Source organism: Artemia franciscana, unplaced genomic scaffold, assembly GCF_032884065.1.
Source record: "Artemia franciscana unplaced genomic scaffold, ASM3288406v1 Scaffold_592, whole genome shotgun sequence".
Taxonomy (NCBI): Eukaryota; Metazoa; Arthropoda; class Branchiopoda; order Anostraca; family Artemiidae; genus Artemia; species Artemia franciscana.
In genome coordinates this window covers 102,480-120,017 of record NW_027066231.1, presented here as the reverse complement: position 1 = coordinate 120,017, position 17,538 = coordinate 102,480, and the positions used below count along the sequence as shown (strand labels likewise).

The window sequence follows — 17,538 nt, the reverse complement described above, 5'->3', positions numbered from 1 at the left end:
TAGATTTGTAGTTAATTCATTCATACAGCCATCGAATGAACACTCAATGAATGGTTTCGTTCAGTACTGAATTTAACTTAGTAATGAGAGCCTTCGTTATCTCTTTCTTTCTTCTACTCGCTAAAAACTGTGTATCTGGCGTGATGCCAAAAATAAAGTGCTTTATGTATATGCTCCATTCTCCTGATGATCATCCGTTTGAGAACAGCTTAACAAAGCGTTTTTGGCAATTATGTCAGAAGTATAAAAATTTCAGATGCGACCTTTAGGGGGGGGGGAAGGGGGACACCAACGTTATCTCTTTGAATTCTAGTTGACTGTCAGTCACATGACTTGTTTACTTGACTTATGTCCAGAATGTCCTTCTGGGTCGTGCTAGAGCCATCTTCTTTACAGAGAGCTGATTGATCAGCTCTCTGTAGGATACTCGGTGATTTGATAGTTTGACTGTAGGTCAAACTATCTGTATTTAAATTAAAACTAATTTTAGGTGACTGTAACTAGTAGGCCTAAGTTAGCTCAACCAATTCTACTACATTTTAGAATCTGCTGATGAGCTCAATAATTTCGTATAGAAGCATATTTAATGTTTATTATTTGCCATAAAACGATAATTACTTTAACTATTGCCTGGAATTTTATCACCTGGTTTATTTCTGCTTGAGACCACATCCTCTTGCATGAAATTATTCATGAAAATTGACAGAATAAAGAGAAACTAGGAAATTGACTGGATAGCCCGTTCAATATTTTTTTAAAAGCTGTTTAATCTTATGGTCAGTATTTAATACTTAAACATATTTAATACTAACTTGTACTCTTGGATAGGGCTTTGAAAGATTGGTGTCCAGGGTGTAACATCCTAAGACTGATAGTAAGCTTTTTTTTCCAGCTTTTTTTTTTGATGGTAAGCTTTTTTATGTTTTCTCTTTTTTTTCCAGTTTAGATTTTTAAATTTTATAATAAAGGTCATATCCAGCATGTTCAAACTTTTGAAATGATCGCCTAAAATTTTTTGCTAAGCTGTTATTAAAGGGAGGATAAGTTAGGCAATATGTTTCCTTATTTACATCCTCCTGGTTTACACTGCCGTGCTGATTCTTCCTTTGAACCACGGCCATTGTGTCCCAAATTTAAAAAACGCGTTAAAATAAACCAAAAAACTCGCAAGTGAGAAAGCATTGCTTTTTCTAAGTAATTCAGGAATGGTGACTATTATATGGATTAGTCTTAGTATTAAAATGTTATTTCGACACCAAATTTCTTGGAAGTTTGGAAAAATTACCTGAACCCCCCCCCCAAAATGGCGTCGAATCAAAACAAAATTGCCATGGAATCTCCATGGGCCAAAAACCCTTTACAATAAGCTTGAAGTCCCCTGGCTTGAACAACAAATAAAATTACTTTTTGCATTTTTTTCCTCCTCTGCTATTATCTCAAGAGTTTGAGAAATGTTAGAAATGACCTCTGGGCGTAAAAGCAATGGAATTTAACATAAGCTTGACATAGTTTAACTTTCAACCGAATTTTCTGCTCAAAGCTTGGGCAACTTTTACGAATTTTGATTTGAATTTTGTGTCCTAATTTGGCGATTTTCTTTTGAATTTTTAGTATTTACGTGTCAGCCCGCCAACACTCAATAAGTGAAGTTAGGTTAATCATAATGAAATATACCAAAATATTATGAAAATATAAGGCTTTAGAAACAAAATTTAGGAAACTTGAACAGAGAATTATGGAAATGAGAGTCCTCAGAAATTATTATGTTCAATACCGAACCTAACTTACCATAGCCACCTCTATATATCGAATATTTAATTAAGATATACTAGCGTCGTAGTTTTTTTCATTGAGACAAAGCTAATTGTAACCGATTACAGAGAGTCGAGCCGGTTTTTATGGCACTTGGTATTAAACAAGTGACATATAGCAATCGCAAATTCTGTCGGTCTGTCGGTCCGGGTTTTGCTACTTTAGGCACTTCCAGGTAGGCTAGGATGATGAAATTTGGCAGGGGTATCAGAGACGGGACCAGATTAAATTAGAAATTGTCGTTTTCCCGATTTGACCATCTGGGGGAGGAGTGGGGTCCGTTAATTCGGAAAAAATAGAAAAATTGAAGTATTTTTAACTTACGAACGGTTGATCATATCTTAATGAAATTTGATGTTTGGAAGTATATCGTATCTCAGAGCTGTTATTTCAAATCTTGACCGGATCTGGTGACATTGGGGGAGTTGGGAGGGGGAAGCCTAAAATCATGGAAAACGCTTAGATTGGAGGGATCGGGATGAAACTTGGTGGGAATAATAAGCAGAAGTCTTAGATGCGTGATTTACATTATTGGAACGGATCCGCTCTATTGGGGGGGGGGGGGGGGGGGTTAATTCTGAAAAAATAGAAAAAATAACGTATTTTTAACTTACGTAGGAGTGATTGGATCTTCATGAAACTTCATATTTAGAAGGACCTCGTAATTCAGATCTCTTATTTTAAATCTCAACCGGATCCAGCGTAATTGAGGCGGGGGCAGTTGGGGGAACCAGAAATCTTAGAAAATACTTAAAGCGGTGAGATCAGGATGAAACTGGATAGGAAGAATAAAAACCTGTCTAAGACACGTGAATGACATAACCAGACCGGTTCTGCTCTCTTTGGTGGAGCTGGAGGGGGGGGGGTATTTTTGAAAATTGAGTTATTTGTAACTTACGAAAGGGTGACCAGATCTTAATGAAATTTGATATTTAGAAGGATCTTACGCTTTAAAGCTCTAACTTTAAATTTTGACCAGATCCTGTGTCATTAGGGGGAGTTGGAGGGGAAAACCGGAATTCTTGGAAAACGTGAAAATTTGGGTATTTTTATCTTACGAATAGGTGATCGGATCTTAATGAAATTTGATATTTAGAAGGAATTCATGTCTCAGAGCTCGCATTTCAAATCTCGACCAGATCTTTTGACATTGGGGGAGTTGGAGGGGGGAATCTTGGAAAACACTTGGAGTGGAGGAATTGGGATGAAGCTTGGTGGATAGAATAAGCAAATGTCCTTGATACGTGATTGACGGAACCGTACTGAATTCGCTCTTTTTGTGGAGTTGGGGGAAGGGGGTTCAGTGATTTGGCGAGTTAGGTGCTTTTGGACGTGCTAGGACGATGAAAATTGGTAGGCGTGTCAGGGAGCTGCATAAATTGACTTGGTATAGTCTTTTTCTGAGATTCGACCATCTTTGGGCTAAAGGGAGAGGAAAAATTAGAAAAAATAGGTATTTATAACATACGAGTGGGTGATCTGATCTTAATGAATATTGATATTTAGAAGGACATCGTGACTCTTATTTTAAGACTTCTTATTTTAAATCCTGACGGGCATTAAGCCTCATATTTTCCTTTTAAATCAATCTATTGATTCATAGAATTTTGCTAGAACTCATACCATATGATCTCTTGGCTCTTAGCTCTTCTTGCCTCGTCACAAGTGCCATATGAGCTCTTAGCTCTTGTTCTCTTACAAACAGAGCAAACTTCTTCAGTGTTGTCGGGCTAACACGTAAGTACTGAATTTTGTTTTCACCAGCAGTCTCTTCAGGACATTCATAGTTTTTATTTTAAAGTAGATAACTTCGAAGACCACACTGCCTTTCCATGACGAAAGTAAAACAGTTTAAAACAGGGATGATACCTTTTTATTGACAGTGAATAGATATAAAATTATTTAACTGGATATTTTGAACACATATACAGTGTTCATCATCAGCAGTAAAATTCAAATTTTACTGCTGATGATGAACCCTCGTTATTAAGAACCCCTCGTTATTAAGTTAAAGAAAAGAAACCTTTTGGGCAACGCCAATCAAATCTCCTTTTTAGAAATCTTTTCAACAGTAGAATGCATTATTTTTAGAAGCATGAAGATCTCAGTTGTAAAACTCAAGTTTTACTGCTGATGATGAACACTGTATATGTGTTCGAAATATCCAGTTAAATAATTTTATATCTATTCACTGTCAATAAAAAGGTATTATCCCTATTTTGAACTGTTTTACTTTTATTTTAAAATAAGGTAAAGTAAAAAGAAAATAAGTTAAAAAGGAAATGAACAAAATGAAAGTGGCTGCTCATACCAGTTTTATTATATTTTGAAGTTTGAATTATTGGAATCAGAACTATTTTAGATTAAATTAATTTTTTTTTTTATTTAGATTAATTTTTTGATTTGGATTTGGTTTTTAATGTTAATTGATTTTTAAAATTTTAATTGATTAGAATGAATTTTAAAACACTTTTAGAATTAATCAATTTTAGAATAAATTAATTATAGTCAATTTGTAAGAATCAGAATTTAGTCAGAATTTTTTTATTTGTGTCAAACTCGTTCTCTATAAAAAAAAAATAATAGAAAGATGGAAAATCTTTGCGTTTGGGGTCATATTGAATCTTCGTAACTCATATTGACATAACACCAAAGCCTATTCAGCACTAAAAATAAAACAGTAAAGGGTTTACTTGAATCTATTATTTGTACAGTTGTAACTAGTCTATTCATAACAGAAATAATTACAGGAAACAGAACTCCTTATACAAGCCTGGTGAAATGCAAAGCGACGGAAAAATAGCGACTATCGTGTGCTCTTTCCGACAAGTATAAAATATTAGACGGTGCACAACCATAAATAAATGGAGGAGTCAAGGATAGGGGGGTCAGGGTGTTTGAACCGCGCATTATCGCCCTGAGCGAAGGGCCTAAATATCTCCTTATCTATTGTGTTTTTTTTATAACTTGCTCTTTTTCCTCTTCATTGGAAGAATTTCTTTGAAAGCACTTAATTTACTCTTTTTTTTCTTTAGATGGAAAGCCCATTATGTATGAAAAATCCTTCCTGTATGACCTAGCACAGCAAGATCGAGGAAGAATGTTTCAGTCTGAAGTTCAACCAGAATATGAAATTAGAAGAGGTCAAATGATAGCTATCAACTCTACTTTAAACCTTTCATCAACTCTTGGGAATTTTTATAGAATACAGAATGGAACTTTGCCCTTTCAGCATGTGACAATGAGTTCAAGTTTTATTGACCCAGTTGGAAAAGGTATTGTGGTTTCGGGAATTTTTTTCTTAGGAAATGTAGGTGCTAGAAAAGAGTACTAGAGTGTTACATAATTTGGCCTCGTGTTGTCCACACTAAGTCAAACTTAGTAGTAAACTAAGCCAAACCTCCCTCATCCTTTAGTAGTAGGTAATAAAGTTGTCTAACCTCCTGTTTCAAATTAAAACATCAAATTAATAAATTTGAGTTAAAAGTAAGATAATATATATTCAAAATTAAATTAAAGAGAATAAAAAGAATGTAACAGTAGAAAGATTTTCCCGCTGACTGTTTATTGGCTGTAAATGGACCTTGGCAGAGTAGCTGCTAGAGTGATAGTATTCTGACAATTGTGTTTGGCCTAGATCAAGATTTTGGGTCTTTTCATCTTCTTCCATAGAAGGTTAATCTCGTCGAAAGTAAAAAAAAATCGTCGCATGGTTTGGACGTTTATGGAAATTTGTCAAAATAGGGGAATTGAAGGAAATTAAATAAAGTATTATAACGCCCCTGAGATTTATGGGGATGGGGCTGGGAGTAGAGATTCTCTAATATACTCGCGCTACTTGACTCAGTGATTTTTTTTTATTGCTGATTAGTTTTTTTTTTTGTGTTGTCTGTAGTTTTAATCGGTTGCATTATGCTTCTGTAATGGCTTTTATTCCGAAAGCCAGCTGTGATGAGAATAAATAGAAGAATTCTGGTCGCACGCAAGAATCTCCAGTATATACGATTATATTTTTTAGTTGTGGCAGTATTCGCGAATTTCACTGTGGAAATCTCATTGTGATTGTGAATTCTGAGACATCAGAACTGACTTGGCATGTTTTATGTTTTTATTTCTGTTTCTGTCTAAGCTTCTGTTGAAAAAAAAAAAACGAAAAAAAAAACCAAAAAGAAACAAAAAAAACGAAGAAAACAGAAAACAGAAATAGGTCATCTGTATTTGTCTGACCTGTTTCCGTTTCTGTTCTGTTTTTTCTCAGCCTGTTTTTTACGTGCTTGTTTTTCTGCTTGTTTTAGGTTTTTTTCCATTTTACCAAGTGCTTGTGTTTTCACTATTGTCTGACGGATAAAGGTCAGCGAATTTTTGCGCTGTTATCTGTCGGCGAAAGGTCTGTGCTTCTGTACAACAAAAGAAGAAAATGCAATGAAAAGAAGAAAACTCAATGGTAATTGAATAACAGGGTATAAACGATCCAGAGAGGCAAAAGGTTGAGCCTAAGCTTGAATTTGCATTAATGTAAATGAACTCAGGTGATAAGAAAAGGTTAGCCGATCCAGGTCTGAAGTGAGCTTAGCCTAAAACCTTTGAACTACCTTAAATAGATCTTTTTACATTCATTAAACATTCAAGGTAAAGGTGCGAGACTCTCCAAAACAGTAGTAGCAGTAGTAGGTGTAGGACTAGTGGTAGTAGGAGCAGTAGTAGTAGTTGTAGTAGTAGTAGTAGTAGTAGTAGAATGTAAAACAGTTCAAAATAGGGATGAAACCTTTTCACTGTCAATAAAAAGATTTCATCCCTATTTTGAACTGTTTTACTTTCGTCGTGGAAAGGCAGTGTGGTCTTCGAAGTTATCTAGTAGTAGTAGTAGCAGTAGTAGCAGTAGTAGTAGTAGTAGTAGTAGTAGTAGTAGTAGTAGTAGTAGTAGTAGTAGTAGTAGTAGTAGTAGTAGTAGTAGTAGTAGTAGTAGTAGTAGTAGTGGTAGCAGTAGTAGTAGTAGTAGTAGTAGTAGTAGTAGTAGTAGTAGTAGTAGTAGTAGTAGTAGTAGTAGTAGTAGTAGTTGTAGTAGTAGTAGTAGTAGTAGTAGCAGTAGTAGTAGTGGTAGTAGTAGTAGTAGTAGTAGTAGCAGTAGTAGTAGTAGTAGTAGTAGTAATAGTAGTTGTAGTAGTAGTAGTAGTAGTAGTAGTAGTAGTAGTAGTAGTAGTAGCAGTAGTAGTAGTGGTAGTGGTAGTAGTAGTAGAAGTAGTAGTAGTAGTAGTAGTAGTAGTAGTAGTAGTAGTAGTGGTAGCAGTAGTAGTAGTAGTAGTAGTAGTAGTAGTTCACCTTTCTGCAATCGTGCCAATAACGAGGGCCCCTGATATTTCCCCTCGTTATTAAGTTAAAGAAAAGAAACCTTTTGGGCAACGCCAATCAAATCTCCTTTTTAGAACGCTTTTCAACAGTAGAATGCATTATCTTTAGAAGCATGAAGATGTCAGTTGTTTCCTCTTTTATTAACCTGAAAGAAATATGTTATTAAGCCGAGGAGCAGTGGTGTCTAAAACCATTCAGACCTAACGGATCATTGGGCTCCCCCGTTATTAACGCAAAAGGAGTGCTTTACTTTTTAAAGATAGTAGCATCAATATTAATAACAGTTTCCAGAAAAATTGAGTTTTTAGCGAAAAACCATTCAAAGCTTGAAAAGAAGAGATTATTTTTAAGACAGGATAAGTCAATTAAACCCCTCTGTCAGAGGCATCGAACAAGGGCTCTCTCATTGTCCTACTATCTCAGGTTTTTGGCTTGCGCGATATCCCAATATTAAAGTATTAGTCTGAACAAGAATATACATTAGTTAGAATAAACAGTAATAAATAAATATAAAATTATAAAACAATATAAAATATAAAATAGTATAAAAAATATAAAATAGTATATATAAAATATAAAATAGTATATATAAAATATAAATAATTATATTATAAATTAATAATTAATAATTAATTATATTATAAAATATAATAAGTATATATAAAATATAAAATAGTAAAATATAAAATAGTATAAAAAACAATAATATATAAAATAGTAATAAAACAATAAATAAGCTTTACGAAAAAATATCAATAACTTTTACTTACATTTAGATCAACAGATTGCCTGGGCCGAAGAGGGTGCATCATGGCCTTGCTTGGGGGACCTAGAAGGTCCAGCAGCTTCACTGTCATATGGTGCTGGTCTTGAGTGGGCCATGGAGAAACCGCCAATTTCGCCATATATTGGAACCGTCTCCAGACTTGGCAGAACGGTTGTTATCATGTTGCATGCCTTTGCCTTTTTTTTGGGGGGGGGAGGGGAATGGTCCAAATTTTACTTAAAAGAGAAATAAAATTTTAGTTTTCCATGAAATGAAAAACTATATCTTCTGTAGTGAAAAACATAACTCGCCCCCTGTTGTACCCACCCCACCATTCCTCAGTTAAATTTTTTTGCTTTCATTCTTGCTATATTATAGTTACAAAAGCTTTATACAAGGTCATTTAAATATTTAAACACATCCCCCCTTCTTTATCATTGTCAAATCTTTATCTGCTCTCCAGTTTAAATTGTTATGCGAATAGTTTTTCAAAGAAAAGCTTTTAAAAAATTTGTCATTATCCCCGCGTCTGAGAATTTTAGTGCTTACTTATTTAAAGCGTGATAATATAGGTTCTGGTACGCGCCTCAAAATATCTTATCAGGGCAAGTATATAGACCCCCGTCTCATTTTTCTAACCCCCTTTTTCAACATAGCAAAAAAGAAGCTAAACTAGAATTTTATGAGAAATTTTACTAAGGTGGAGAATCATTATTATTGGCAGGAAAGGACATTTGTTTGCTATTCTTAGCATAATGGACATCATTCACTCCCTTGCATTGGTAAAATACATTTATGTAACCGTTTAGACTGATATTTTCCATACGAAAGTAGCTGGTATATAAGCGAGTCTATTTTCAGTAATCACATAACGCTATGTGCGGTACACGTCCTAAAGTAATTATTTACGATCTACCTAAATGAATTAGTTTAGCAGATAACGGGATGCTCCCCTCCTATATAATAGCAACTGTTTGGTAGGAAATAGGTCTTTACACCAATAAGGGTTTAACCCAACTTATGCATTTTTTTTGAACCAACTTGCTTGAAAGCGCTTTTAATGAATTTGTGAGAAAATAAGGTTATTCTATCATTGTGAGAATCGTGTAATAGCAGGATGGGAGTTTTTTTTAGATGTTTATCTAATATAGAGAATCATAGTAGGTTAAATTTAGGTGTGCATATCTTTTTTTGGTGGGATATGAGGCTTACCGGTGTTGGAATGAGAGGCTTACCTGTTGGTATCTTTGAGACATATCCGTTTTTGGAAAATCTTGTTATGTTACGTTCAAAACCTAATAGAAGACAAATGTAATTTCCGGTCTAAACACTGTTTTTACAGCCCCCCAGGGACAATGGAATTACTCGGTTCCCCGTTAGAAGAATATTAGACGAGGCTTCTGTTTTCCGGGAAATAACAGGGGTCATTTGTTCCGTAAAATCAATAGTCCCTATAACGGTTCTCCATGAAGAAAATGGCTGAAAATTTGCTAACATGAAATGGCTGATATGCATGAATATATCGGAAAGATGTAAGGAATGTGTCTCTTACTTGAAAGGGTGCCCCCCTGATTTGGTGGGGGGGCAGAAGGTTTTGAAAGGACATTCAAAGAAATCCTGAAGTAAAGAAGCCCTGAAGGTTTTTAGACATAACACCCAAGGAAATCCTGATTTAGTGTAGGTTTTTTTTAAAGAAAGTATTAGGTAAAAACCAAAGAACTCTTGATTTAGTGGGCCCCGCAGAAGGTTTTTTAAAGAAAATTCTTAGAAATCCTGAGGTAAAGAAGCCCTGAAATCCTGATTTAGCATAGGTTTTTTTTTAAAGAAACTATTAGGTTAAATACAAGAAAATCCTTATTTAGCGGGCCCCCTTAAGGTTTTCTAAGGAACAATATTATAAATCCCGAAATAAAGAAGTCCTGGTGGTTTTAATCATAACAATCTTAGGAATTATGAACTAAATAAGCACTGAAGGTTTTCCCCCTGGCTCTCGCGGGTTTTTAATTAGAAACTATGACGCAACAGACGCCTTCATCTCTTAGAAAAAATTCCCTATGACGTAAAATGCCCATACTTCTCTTTGGAAAAATTCTCTATGACGTAACATGCACCTGATGGCTGTCATGGAATGACGGTACAGAACTCCCGTGGAATCCAGGTATAGGGCTCCCATGGAAACAGGAACCCTGTCACTACTGCTAATACCATTTTTTTTTTATTATTTGATTCGTCCTTTATTGATCTTTTCTATGTTCTGTGTTTTTGTTTAATCTTTTCTTTTCCCAATAGGGATTGTCATATCACTTAGCATGCCGTGTTATCATGTGGATCATTTGATTGGTGTAACTGGAGTTGATATAGCTCTTGAAGATTTCCTTGAGAGCGTCATATATAGTCAGGGTGATGATTCCTATGTTTTTGTCATTAATTCGGCTGGTGAGTTTGTTTTTTATCTCTCTTAACGTCTCTCTTACCGATTTTTCCTCCTCTCCCCCCCTTCTCTCTCTTCTTTCTATTTTTCATCCCCCCCAGACAAAAAAAAAATCAACAAACAAACGCAGAGACACTGCTACCAATGCCCATGCATCATGCTCGTCCATTTTTTTGTCTGTTCAGCACTATCACTTGCTGTTTTGTTTTTTCATTTACATGCATTTTTTTTTGCTCTTTTAAGGAAATTTCTTGGTCATCCTTTGTTTTCTCCCTCCCCCCTTCTTTCATCATGCTTCTTATTGCTAATTCAGACCAATTGTTAAAAGAAAATCTACAATGAAGAATGAACGTGATTTCTGTGCAAATATGTACTGGCTCAATACAAAAATTATTATAGGGTCCATTGCAGTAGTATTGAATGCAACAGAAACTGGTATAAAAAAGTTATTTTTACCCTTGTGGAAGGACAGTGAATAAAGCTTTACATTATGGTCAGTTGACCATTTTATGTACCTATTATTTATTTCATCCATACATTTTATGTATATATTCAGTGGAAATTTTATATACCTAAAGTATGAAGGTCATCATAACAGAAAAATATTGTGGGCCCTGGAAGGTCCGTTGTGGTAATATTTGGCGCAATAAAGACTGATGTACAAAAGGTTGTCTTTACCCTTGTGGTAGCAGAGTGTAATAAACTGCACATTATGTTCAGTTAGCCATTTTATGTACCTATTATGTATTTTATACATAAATGTTATTTATCTATGTAAAATATCCAGAACATCATAATAAACCATTATGGCCCATGGACTCATCTTTGGTCTATTCATGCCTGAAAACAATGATTTCTAAAACTGTACTTTCGGCAACTTCAAAATTGTGAAGTTTTTACGCCAGTAACATTTTCTCAGTATTATAACGTCGAACCGCGAAAATAAATAAGTAAAACTGATTAATACAATTTGACAACGCTAAATATTAACATTCGCCTGACTTCCAAAGCAAAACGTTCTTCAGCTGTTTGGTGCCAAATTTTTAGCTGATATTTTTGCTGATTTAATTTTTTTTTTTTTACATTTCATGCCCCCTACTACCAAAACTGATAGTTGTTACTGCCACGGTTTTCTAAAATTTGATTTTTTTTTTTCAAGTTCTGAGGTTATCAGGCCGGTGTGATATTTTCTTCAGTGTTGCCACTTTGAACCGTCAAAATAAATAAGCACAATGTAGTTACAAACGTAGTTACGTTTGACAAAGCATTATGCTTATAAAACTTTGAAAAATAAGAATCTACTGATTCCCAAAGATAACTACAGCTTCAAAGGAAAGCTACACCTTCTTAAGTTGTTTGGTGCCATCTGTTCCTTGCTTGTCCTATCCTGTTTTTCTCATTAAATGAAAAATGAAATTAATTAATTTGATTATTTGGTGCCCTCCATAACACTGTGGTCACATCAGTTACCCTAGTAACAGCCGATGATACCGTATCGTATTTCCTTTGGTTCCTTTTACAGCTGTGATATTCGGTCGTTACGGCAATTTTATTGCCGAGTTTAACAATTTTAGTTACTTAGTCATATAGTATTTGAGTTTTTGAGGCTTATTATTTGCTATTTTGACTTCTTTCAAATGTTAAATTGATCTGAAAGTTAGAAAAATGCCTCACATGATCACAACTAAAGTTTTTATGGCACTTGGTATTAATGAAATAAAAAAAACTAGTTTTTTTTAACTGAAAGTAAGGAGCGACATTAAAACTTAAAACGAACAGAAATTACTCCGTATATGAAATGGGTTGTCCCCTCCGCAATCCCTCGCTCTTTACGCTAAAGCTTTTAATTGTTTTAAAAAGTAGAATTGTGGCAAAGAGTCAAACTTTAAAGAGCGTAAAGAGCGAGGGATTGCGGAGGGGCCAACCCATTTCATATACGGAGTAATATCTGTTCGTTTTAAGTTTTAATGTCGATCCTTACTGTGAGTAAAAAAATTATTTTTTTTTATTTAATTTCTGAACGTTTTTGAATTAATGCATGTTTGATTTTGGCTCTCCGCACATAAATTATTAAAATGAAATTTGCATATTAATTCTTTTTTTAGGCTAAACGGCTTTCTCTTAGTTTTGATTAGACGATTTTGAGAAATAAGGGATGGGGAAGGAGGCCTAGTTGCCCTCCATTTTTTCGGTTACTTAAAAAGACAACTAGAACTTTTAATTTTTAACGAACGTTTTTATTAGTAAAAAATATACGTAACCTAAGAATTAACTTACGTAACAAACTTATATATTCTTATATTTTTATTATGTATATGAGGGGGTTTGTACCCTCGTTAATACCTCGCTCTTTACGCTAAATCGTAAGTTTTGTCCCTATTCCTTAAGAATGACCTCTGAATCAGAAAGGCCGTAAAACAGATAGTTGAAATTGCTAAAAGTACTTTAGCATAAAGAGCGAGGTATTTATCTCTTCCTAAATACCTCGCTCTTTATGCTAAAGTATTTTTAGACCCCCTCATATGCGTAATAATCTCTGTTCGTTTTAAGTTTCAATGGTACTCCTTACTTTCAATTGAAAGAATTTTTCCATGTTTATTTTTTCATTTTTTTTATAGTAATTTTAGAAAATCCTGCGCCCTTTTCATTGAATTTCTGTTCCCCCATGACATATTTCTCCGAGGAAAGATTCTCCCACATAGCCCCCTCCCCGCAACCCCACCCCCAAAACCAAAAAAAAAAATCCCCTGAAAACGACTGTACATTTCCCAATAACCATTATTATATGTAAATATTGGTCGAAGTTTGTAACTTGCAGCCCCTCCCCCAGGGATTGTGGGGGAGTAAGTCATTCGCAAAGACATTGTTATTATGGTTTTCGACTATGCGGATAAAATGGCTATGTCAAAATTTTGATCCGTTGACTTTGGGGAAAAAATGAGCGTGGGAGGAGGCCTAGGTGCCCTCCAATTTTTTTGGTCACTTAAAAAGGGCACTAGAACTTTTCATTTCCGTTAAAATGAGCCCTCTTGCGACATTCTAGGACCACTTGGTCGATACGATGACCCCTGGAAAAAAAAAATAAACACGCACTCGTGATTTGTTTTCTGGCAAAAAATACGAAATTCCACATTTTTGTAGATAGGAGCTTGAAATTTTTGCTATAGGGTTCTTTGATACGTCGAATACGATGGTGCGATATTCGTTCAGATTCTATGAATTTTAGGGGGTGTTTCCCCCTATTTTCCAAAATAAGGCAAATTTTCTCAGGCTCGTAACTTCTGATGACAAAGATTAAATTTGATGGGACTTGTATATTTAAAATCAGCATGAAAATCCGATTCTTTTGATAAAAATTCCGTTTTTAGAGTTTCGTTTACTATTGAGCCGGGTCTCTCCTTACTACAGTTCGTTACCATGAACTGTTTGACCAAGTGACATATAGCAATCGCAAATTCTGTCCGTCTGTCTGTCGGTCCCAGTTTTGCTACTTTAGGCACTTCCAGGTAAGTTAGGACGATGAAATTTTGCAGGCGTATCAGGGACCGGACCAGATTAAATTAGAAATAGTTGTTTTCCCGATTTGACCATCTGTGGGGGGAGGCGGAAGCCGGTAATTTCGGAAAAATAGAAAAAATGAAGTATTTTTAACTTACGAACGGTTGATCAGATCTTAATGAAATTTGATGTTTGGAAGGAAATCGTGTCTCAGAGCTTTTATTTTACATCTCGACCGGGTCTTTTGACATTGGGGGGAGCTGGGAGGAGGAAACCTAAAATCTTGGAAAACACTTAGAGTGGAGGGATCGGGATGAAACTTGGTGGTAAAAATAAGCACAAGTCCTAGATACATGATTGAAGTAACCAGAACGGATCCGCTCTCTTTGGGGTAGTTGGGGGGGGGAGGCTTAATTCTGAAAAGTTAGAAAAAATGAGGTATTTTTACCTTACGAATGGATGATCGGATCTCAATGAAATTTGATATTTAGAAGGATATCGTTTCTCAAAGCTCTTATTTAAATCCTGACCTGATCTTGTGACATTGGGGGAGTTTTTTTTTGGGGGGGGTAACCTAAAATCATGGAAAACGCTTAGAGTAGAGGGATCGGGATGAAAATTAGTGGGAAAAATAAGCAGAAGTCTTAGATACGTGATTGATATAATTGGAACGGATCCGCTCTATTTGGGTGAATTAGGGGGGGGGGGGTTAATTCTGAAAAATTAAAAAATGGCGTATTTTTAACTTACGAAGAATTGATCGGATCTTCATGAAACTTCATATTTAGAAGGACCTCGTAACTCAGATCTCTTATTTTAAATCTCAACCGGATCCAGCGTCATTGGAGGGGGGGACCGGAAATCTTAGAAAGTACTTAAAGCGGAGAGATTAGGATGAAACTGGATGGGAAGAATAAAAATAGGTCTAAGATACGTGACTGACATAATCGGACCAGACCTAATTCGGAAAAATGAGGTATTTGTAACTTACGAACGGGTGATCAGATCTTAATGAAATTTGATATTTAGAAGGATCTTGTGCTTTAAAGCTCTTATTATAAAATCTGACCAGATCATGTGACATTGGGGGGAGTTAGAGGGGGAAACCGAAATTCTTGGAAAACGTGAAAATCGGGGTATTTTTATCTTACGAATAGGTGATCGAATCTTAATGAAAACTTGATATATAGAAGGATCTTATGTCTCAAATGTTCTATTTTCGACTCGAATTGGATCCGGGGACGTAAGGGGTTGCAGGAGGGAAACAGAAATCTTGGAAAACGCTTAGAGTGGAGAGATCAGATGAAACTTGATGAGAAGAATAAGCACAAGTTCTAGATATGTGATTGACATAATTGGAGGATTCGTTTTCTTTGGAGGAGCTGGGGGGGGTGTTAATTTGGAAAAATTAGAAAAAAATTGAGGTATTTTTAACTTAAGAACGGGTGGCGGGATTTTAATGAAATTTGATATTTAGAAGGAAACCATGTCTCAGAGCTCTTATTTCAAATCCCGACCAGATCTGTTGACACGTAGATACGTGATTGACGTAATCGTACTGGATTCGCTTTCTTTGGTGGAGTTGGGGGGAGGGGTTTAGTGCTTTGGCGAGTTTGGTGCTTCTGGACGTGCTAGGACGATGAAAATTGGTAGGCGTGTCAGGGAAGGGACTTGCACAAATTGACTTGATAAAGTCGTTTTCCCAGATTAAACTATCTGGGGGACTAAAGGAGAGGAAAAATTAGAAAAAACTGGTATTTATAACTTACGAGTGGGTGATCGGATCTTAACGAATTTTGATATTTAGAAGGACATCGTGACTCAGAGCTCTTATTTTAAATCCCAACCGGTATTAAGCCTCTGATTTTCCTTTTAAATCAATCTGTTGATTCTTAGAATTTTGTTAGAGCTCATACCATATGAGCTCTTGGCTCTTAGCTCTTCTAGCTTCGTCACAAGTGCCATATGAGCTTTTAGCTCTTGTTTAAAAGACCTGGGATATCAAAATGAAAACATTTGGCCCCTAATTCCCCCTCATACCTAAAACTATTTTTTGTTTCTTTGGCTGTTTCAAAATTATGAAGTCATCCGGTCGGTGTTACATTTTGTTCACTGTTGCCACTTTGAACTGTAAAAATAAATCAGCCGAAATAGTTAGGTAAGGTTGACAACCCCTTTTTGTCCGTAAAATTTCGAAAATTAAGAATCTACTGATTGCCAAAGACAATTTCCAGTTCCAAGAAAAGGTACACCTTCTTCAGCTATTTGGTAGAAATAGTCGTTTTCCCGATTTGACCATCTGGAGGGCATTGGGTGGCCCGTTAATTCGGAAAAAATAGAAAAAATGAAGTATTTTTAACTTACGAACGGATGATCAGATCTTAATGAAATTTTATATTTGGAAGCATATCGTGTCTCAGAGCCGTTATTTTAAATCCCGACCGGATCTGGTGACATTGGGGGGGGGGGAGCTGGAAGGGGGAAACCTAAAACCTTGGAAAACAATTAGTCCTAGATACATGATTGACAAAACCGGAACGGATCCGCTCTCTTTGGGTAGTTGGAGGGGGGTGGTTAATTCTGAAAAATTAGAAAAAAACGAGGTATTTTAACTTACGAACGGGTGACCGGATCTCAATGAAATTTAATATTTAGAAGGAGATAGTTTCTCATAGCTCTTATTTTAAATCCCGACTGGATCTGGTGACATTGGGGGAAGTTTGGGGGGGCCTAAAATCGTGGAAAACGCTTAGATTGGAGGGATCTTGAAACTCGGTGGAAAAAATAAGCAGAAGTCTTAGATACATGATTTACATAATTGGAACGGATCTGCTCTATTGGGGGGGGGGGATTTATTCTGAAAAATTAGAAAAAATGACGTATTTTTAAATTACGAAGGATTTATCGAATCCTCATGAAACTTCGTGTTTAGAAGGACCTCGTAACTCAGATCTCTTATTTTAAATATCAACCGGATCCAGCGTTATTGGGGGGCATTTGGGAGGGGGGACCGGAAATCTTAGAAAATACTTAAAGCGGAGAGATCAGGATGAAACAGGATGGGAAGAATAAAAACCTGTCTAAGATATGTGACTGACATAACTGGACCGGATCTGCTCTCTTTGGCGGAGTTGGGGGGGTGGGGGTAATTTGGAAAAATGAAGTATTGGTAACTTACGAAAGGGTGACCAGGTCTTAATGGAATTTGATATTTAGAAGGATCTTGTGCTTTAAAGCTCTAATTTTAAATTTCGACCAGATCCTGTGACATTGGGGGGAGTTTAAGTGGAAAACCGGAATTCTTGGAAAACGTGAAAATTGGGGTATTTTTATCTTACGAATAGGTGATCGGATCTTAATGAAATTTGATATTTAGAAGGAATTCATGTCTCAGAGCTCTTATTTCAAATTCCGACCAGATCTTTTGACATTGGGGAGAGTTGGAGAGGGAAATCTTGGAAAACACTTGGAGTGGAGGAATCGGGATGAAGCTTGGTAGGTAGAATAAGCAAATGTCCTTGATATGTGATTGACGTAACCGTATTGGATTGACTCTCTTTGGGGGTGTTGGGGGGAGGCGTTCATTGATTTGGCAAGTTTGGTGCTTTTGGACGCGCTAGGACGATGAAAATTGATAGGCGTGTCAGGGACCTGCACAAATTGACTTGATAAAGTCGTTTTC

The 17,538-nt window shown here is 35.9% G+C and overlaps 1 protein-coding gene across 2 annotated transcripts in view; it reads left to right on the top strand.

The window, feature by feature from the left end:
* The window catches only part of LOC136043424 (VWFA and cache domain-containing protein 1-like), a 102,728-nt gene that overhangs the window by 36,142 nt on the left and 49,048 nt on the right, over positions 1–17,538 (top strand). For both annotated transcript variants that reach the window (XM_065728334.1, XM_065728336.1), the window contains exons 9-10: positions 4,848–5,087; positions 10,217–10,363. In XM_065728334.1, the coding sequence (XP_065584406.1) occupies positions 4,848–5,087; positions 10,217–10,363 (387 nt within the window). The remainder of the gene's footprint in view (positions 1–4,847; positions 5,088–10,216; positions 10,364–17,538) is intronic.